Source organism: Branchiostoma belcheri, unplaced genomic scaffold (genome assembly GCF_001625305.1).
Source record: "Branchiostoma belcheri isolate BF01 breed outbred unplaced genomic scaffold, Haploidv18h27 scaffold232, whole genome shotgun sequence".
Taxonomy (NCBI): domain Eukaryota; kingdom Metazoa; phylum Chordata; class Leptocardii; order Amphioxiformes; family Branchiostomatidae; genus Branchiostoma; species Branchiostoma belcheri.
The window spans coordinates 16,815-23,130 of record NW_017803835.1 but is presented as its reverse complement, the minus strand read 5'-3'; the positions used below and the strand labels follow the sequence as shown (position 1 = coordinate 23,130).

At 41.0% G+C, this 6,316-nt stretch overlaps 1 protein-coding gene across 1 annotated transcript in view; it reads left to right on the top strand.

Moving 5' to 3' along the window:
- The first annotated feature begins 3,508 nt into the window (after window positions 1-3,508).
- Window positions 3,509-6,316, top strand: part of LOC109470776 — a 17,459-nt gene continuing 14,651 nt past the window's right edge. The window contains exon 1 of the mRNA XM_019769852.1: window positions 3,509-3,847. Within this exon, the coding sequence (XP_019625411.1) occupies window positions 3,606-3,847 (242 nt within the window). The 5' untranslated portion in view covers window positions 3,509-3,605. The remainder of the gene's footprint in view (window positions 3,848-6,316) is intronic.

The following is a 6,316-nucleotide window of genomic DNA, read 5'->3' as shown; positions in this document are numbered from 1 at the left end:
AAAAATTCAGTGCAAAAGAGAAACCCCGATAAAAAAAGCCTAAAAACACGTTAAAAATACCCCCAAAACCCAAACCTCTGCTTGGAGAGTACCCGAGCTGGGCAATGTGAGCGGGGAGCCTCCACGTCAGCACGTGGTACCCGGCGCCAGGCCACAGAAGTTGGGGCGGAGTTGGCGAATTCGCCCGGTAGTGCTAATCAACAAAAATGACTGCCAGACATTTTTCCACAATAGCTACATCTTACTGTTATTTAGGCATTGTTGTCAACTCCGCGGGCACTTTCAATGCGAATAAGAAACATCTTCACAGTAAAGGACTAAAAGCTTTATTCGGCATGAACCAATCACTAAACAAAGCTGACGCACCTGTAGCTGTTAGGAACAAACTTTTTGACAGTTGTGTAAAGCCCGTAATTCTTTACGGGTCGGAGATCAGGGGCTCAGCTAAAAGTTCCAATTCCTGCCCTATAGAATCAATTCATCTAAAATTCTGTAAGCAAGCCCTTCACGTTCCGAGATCGGCATGCGGTCTCGCTGCAAGAGCGGAACTAGGGAGGTTTCCCATTCAAGTAGAAGCCTCTCTAAATGCTATCAAACACCTCATCAGACTTCGCTAGAAAGTGCCTGTCGACAGTTGCCAGTTCGATGCTCTATCTTGTCAGATAGCCTTAGACAAAACTGGAGCCAAATGTTGGGCCTCAGGAGTTCGGAAGTCCTTAGAGGAGTGCGGTTTTGGTTATATCTGGCATTCCACTTTATCACAAAACACAGATACTAGTACGTCCCATATTATTGATTCCATCAACCAACGTCTGAAAGACATCCATTTCCAAACGTTCCTAAAAGAAATACACAATGATAACAAAGGCGGAGCTGCTAGAAACAAATTGAGATCCTACAGACTGTTCAAGACTACGTATAATCAAGGAGGTTAAACCTCCTTGGTATAATGGAGAAAAGTATCTCGACAACATACGGCATAGGACCGCCACTACAAAACTCAGGATAAGCTGCCACAAACTACACATTAAAACCGGACGCCATAACCGCACTCCCCTGGAACAACGAATATGTAGGTATTGTAATCTAAATAGGATAGAGGATGAGGAACACTTTGTATTAAAATGTAGTTTATACAACGAAGAGAGAGCAGAGCTTTATAAACTATTGCAATGTATGTTTCCCCATTTCATACATCTTAGCAACACAGATAAGTTCATATTTCTGATGGTTTTAGACAAACCTTCGATTATTAAACACATCTGTACTTATATCTACATCATTACTAAGAAGCGAGAAGAAGCCAAATTATCGTAATTATTAGACTATATGTCCATAGTACATAGAATTAGTGCTAGTGTGTACATTGTATATATTCATTGCAAACTGTGACGTCTTTCCTGTGACTTGTACTGAAGCCAGTGGGTATTTTCGTACAATAAAGGTCTTCATTTAATCATTCATTCATTCATTCATATAAGCAAGGACCTTTCATTAGCACATGTACCTCCATGGTATAAGTATGTGGGGAGAAAATGTAGCAATACAGAATTCTAGCAAGGTGGGCACCATATGACGGTCACAGAAACATGTCGTAATTGATTCCTTCTGGGATATCACAGCTAGAGGTTCTGTCAGTAGTATGTTACAGCCTTTGAAGATAGGAAGAAGAAAGGAATTTCAAAGGAATTGCCACCTCAATTAACGTATATGTGTGTCAGTTTGAAAGATATCTCCCACTGTGGTCACAGAGAGACGCTTGTCTGTCACATATGTGTTATACTTTACCTGACGTTGCCTATGTGACTACAATATGTCAAAAGCGCTGGGAGACATAGACCAATAAAAGATCAATAAACTGAACATTTTATCTCAAACTGTTCCGTTGATAATCAGGGAAGACTCGTTTGGGCCAATATGAACTCTAATGGTCGGCCAACCCCCCTGATCAATGGTATATCTCTTTTTAGACCGGTTTCAAATATATAGTAATTTCGCTAAGAGTCAGTAAGCTTATTTTAGAATAGACTTTCAATCATATATATACATATACGTGCGCCCTCCGGTCACATGTGTGTGTATGATGTCCGTATACCGGTTCAACGCTGTGCGAGAACGCTATGTTATTTTTGTGAAATATGCGGTTACACGCAATATATTTACACAATGCATTTGTGCCTAATTAGGCCACACCAATTTAATTTGTTGGTTCTCGTATTTTTTCAGGAAAAATATGAAGCGACAGGGCGAAAAAAATAAAAATAAAAACAGATCTAGGCATCCTATTATAGCCCCAAATGCTACGATAGGAGGTATGAAGTCAACACAAAAGGCTGGTTCAAAATTTAAACAATGAACTTTGAACAACTTCTAATGATACCACTGCATTGAAAGATGGAATAACTGTAACAACTAGGAAGAAAAGGACTGTTCTAAACTGTTCAGGACAAAATATGAGCATTTTGCATTTGATTCTGAATTTTTTTTTTTTTGCAAATCAGGAAGAAATGAAGAGGCGAATCCGAGAACCAACAAATTAAATTGGTGTGGCCTTAGAAACGCACACATAGCTTATTCTCCAAGCAGACGTAGCGTACAGATAGTGTTCTCGATGAACAGCCACAGACGGGTATGTCTTCCTGTTTGAAAATAGGAAGACATACCCCACCCTCCTGGTATAAAGATTATGAAAATATTGTAATTCAAGTAGCATAAAGGACGAATGGCTTTTTGTATTAGAATGAAGTTTATATAGCAAAGAGAGAAATGAACAGTATATGATTGTGCAAAACTTAGAGATCCTTTTTCCTCATGCAACTCGAAAAGCCTTCCATCGGAAAATATGAAGTTGAATTTGTTTGATGATAGATCTAGTGACTTTTACTCTGTAAATTTTAACACCTTTTCGAGGCCCTGTACGTGTTAAACCTGGTTACTGTTTTACCGACTTTGACAATGCCATAGTTTTGGGGGTGAGGGATTCCAGGTTGTCTGCTGTTTTGTCTTTATAATTAGAGTCCAGCCAGATTTTTCTCTGAAGATCCGCCAAACTAGATAGGTGGTAAATACGGCGGGGTCTTGTTTTTCGCATCCTGGTGCGATCAAAGGTATAATGTCCTTGGTGCGATTTAGGAGTTTCTGTCAAAGAACCGATTTTTCTCAGAAGATCCGACAAACTAGATAGCTGATAGATAGTCTAGAGGTCTATAACTTGCTGCTATGAGTTTGTCATGCCGCTTTTTCCTATATTCTCCCAACAATAGGCATTGTTTACAATGGGAGCCGCAGAAGAAGTGATTTATTGGTCTACTGGGCTGGCTACAAGTTGACAGTTTTCATTATCATTGGCACTTGTCGCCTTTCTGCAAAAAAAAACAAATCAATGGACCCGACTATGTGACTGCTTTGTACTACTTTATTCATTGATTTGACAACTTTTTGCTGTCGCCATGCAAATTTTTGGGGCAACCACAATATGGGCTGTCTGATTGTTTAAATTTCAGTTCAGATCGTCTCATGCTCAGATACCGTCAGTATCTGGGTACTCACGCGCTGTCTTCGATTTAACGTCATATTCGATCTAACGTCCCAGTAAAAGACCCGCTATGGCCCCTGCCGGAGGGCAAACGGGCGGTGGAACGGACCACAACGGCGGCGAGGAGTTATCTGTCTGGGACTCCAAGTTAGTTGAGCAGGGCGGTGTTATTGGTTACTTGGAAACGCGATCCGGGAAGAAAGGGTTCGCGAAGAGGACAAACTTCAAGGTGGAATGTGTTGGAGTGGTGACACAACCAGCCACGTGCCAGGGGGCTATGCTGAAGGTCACTCTTGATGATGGACATACTGAGTAAGTACCTTTTCCCTTTTCTTTCCTTCTAAATTCTATTTACTTCGCAGAAATACCATATGACATACTCAAGTCAAATTAATAGGTCTACATCAAGGACCTTTCTCGGTCTACATCTTGTGATCTCCTGGCTTTCTGTCACGACTTCGCCCCATGGTAGATGTTAGGGTGTCCAGAGCGCTATGTCTTATTTAGCTGATGTAAGCATATACTAGTATCCTGCATCTGAATACTACTTTACTTGCTACCAAAGCCTTGTGACTATATTTTGATTTTCTCTTCGGTGTTCGGCAAGTTAATATTTTTAATACCGCTGATGAACAGTCAGCGCACGGGCAGACAGGTGACCTAGCCCGCCGGGTACAGGTCGACTCGCCCCATGTCACTTTCGCCCCGTCGGTGGCGGGCCCGATCGCGTGTCGGCCTAGCCTGGGTACCAAACCTTTGGTCGGCTTGGCGGTATTTTTTCGGCCCCGGCCTTTACCATTATAGCCTGGTAACCAGACCGCCGTGAGCTCAGCGCTATCCCTTCGGCACAGAGAGCGTCTGGGCCCGCCAACCAGGCCTCAATTACCACGCTTCGGGGGGGTTTAGGTTTCTTCGCTCACAACGGCCCTGGGAACAGCCATAACCATAAAAACCTAGCAATAAGGAAGTACTACCCACTGTGACCAGTGATCTGCAGTTTGAATGGTAAATTGCCCCCAATAACCATAAACAAACAGCAGGGGCCTAGACCAGTAGCTTATTAGCATAATACTGGTCAAAAGATTTAAAAGTTTTTCTTTCAAGATTTTCAATGTAAACCATACAGAATGGTCCAGATGATTATAAGAAAGTGACATTATCAAGACTTTGGTATCTGCAACTTCAGTTTTTTTTAAAAATCCAATTGTAGGCTCCAATGTCAGCTTTGAAATCAGCCCTGTAAGTTGTAACTTTCTTGGCATAATATTATCTATATTTGTAACTTGAAATTTTCATACTCAAAGCTAAATTAACTTTGCAGTTGTGTGTATAGTAATATAGCTTTTGATTGTGGGAAATATTTTGTAAGTCTATTAGACATGCGTTCTGTAAAACTGTTCCATGTAACCGCTAGTCAATGTCTCACACTACCAGGCCTAGCAAGGCAAGCAAGAGGGCCTGCATGCCCTTTTTCGTTAACCGTTATGGGCTATTTTAATTTACCGTTAATCGTTACCGGCCTGCTCTAATTCATCGTTAAGCGTTATCAGTATATTCATCGTGAAGCGTTATTTATTGGTAGTTTTAATTCAACGTAAAACGTTATTTGTCATCCTAAATTCAGCGTTAGAGCGTTGATGAATAATTCTTCGTTACGCCTAATTTTGCATATCAAAGTGCAGGAAAATGCGTCATTGAAGGTTCAAAAATACAAAATTTCCCGGGGGAGAATGCCCCCGGACCCTCCTACATTGCTCGTGCCTTTGGCACTCGACTCGCGCTTCTGCGCTCAGTCCCCTTCAGCTCTAGCCAGAACCAGTTTTCTGTCAATTACCGGAAGTTTGCGGAGCGTTACAGAATTTTGTCTGTCAACCTTGACGCCTGCGGAGGATTGATTGAACCTTGACAGACAAATTTAACAAAAATCTTGAGTAAAAATATGAAAACATCAGAAGGCCCGAAAAACACTCTCAACACCATGATTTGCCTCTCAAAAATTGCAAAACAAAAACAAAAATGCGGGAAATTGCGTTTTTGATGGCTTAAAAATCCTAAATTTCCTACATTTAAAAATCCTAAATCTTAAAAACCCTCGGACCCCCTAAGATTGCGAGCGCCTTCGGCGCTCCACTCTCAAATTCCATCGGTAAAACTGGGCGCACGGAAAAAAGTCAAGCTGGGCAGCCTTGGCCGAAGTCGACTCGGACTCCCCTTTATTTGTGGACGCATTAGGGGGCCAGGGCAGGTGGGAAACTCAGGTAACACATAAGGTATACGTAATTTTGTCAGTGATCACCTTTTCTCACAAAGCGAGATACCAAATCCAGTGCAGCCGTGAAGCCTTTGAAAATTTGAAGTTGAAATGGGACAGTTTGAGGCGACTTGAGGGGAGAAATTTGAACTCTTTCATTGTATGTTTCTTTGAAAACAAACAACTATGATTATGAAAAAGGTCTGTTTACTTGGATTTTTTTTAATTTCAAGATTTAGACACTCACTCACACAGTCCTCTTAGCTTGCACAAAATTTACAATATGCTAGATACAATGCTCAATACAAATTTCCAGTACTATAATGTATGTAATAGCCATAGGAGAAGGATAGATAGACTAAAATAATTCAATGTTTTTTTGTCAATATCTTTCCTAAATTTCAATTCATGCATCGCATATTTCCTTTATAAAATATCAAGTACAATCAACACTACACACAATGTGCAAATCACCCTTTATGCACTTACACAATTACTGAATTAGTGATCAATGTTACTAGTAGCTCCAG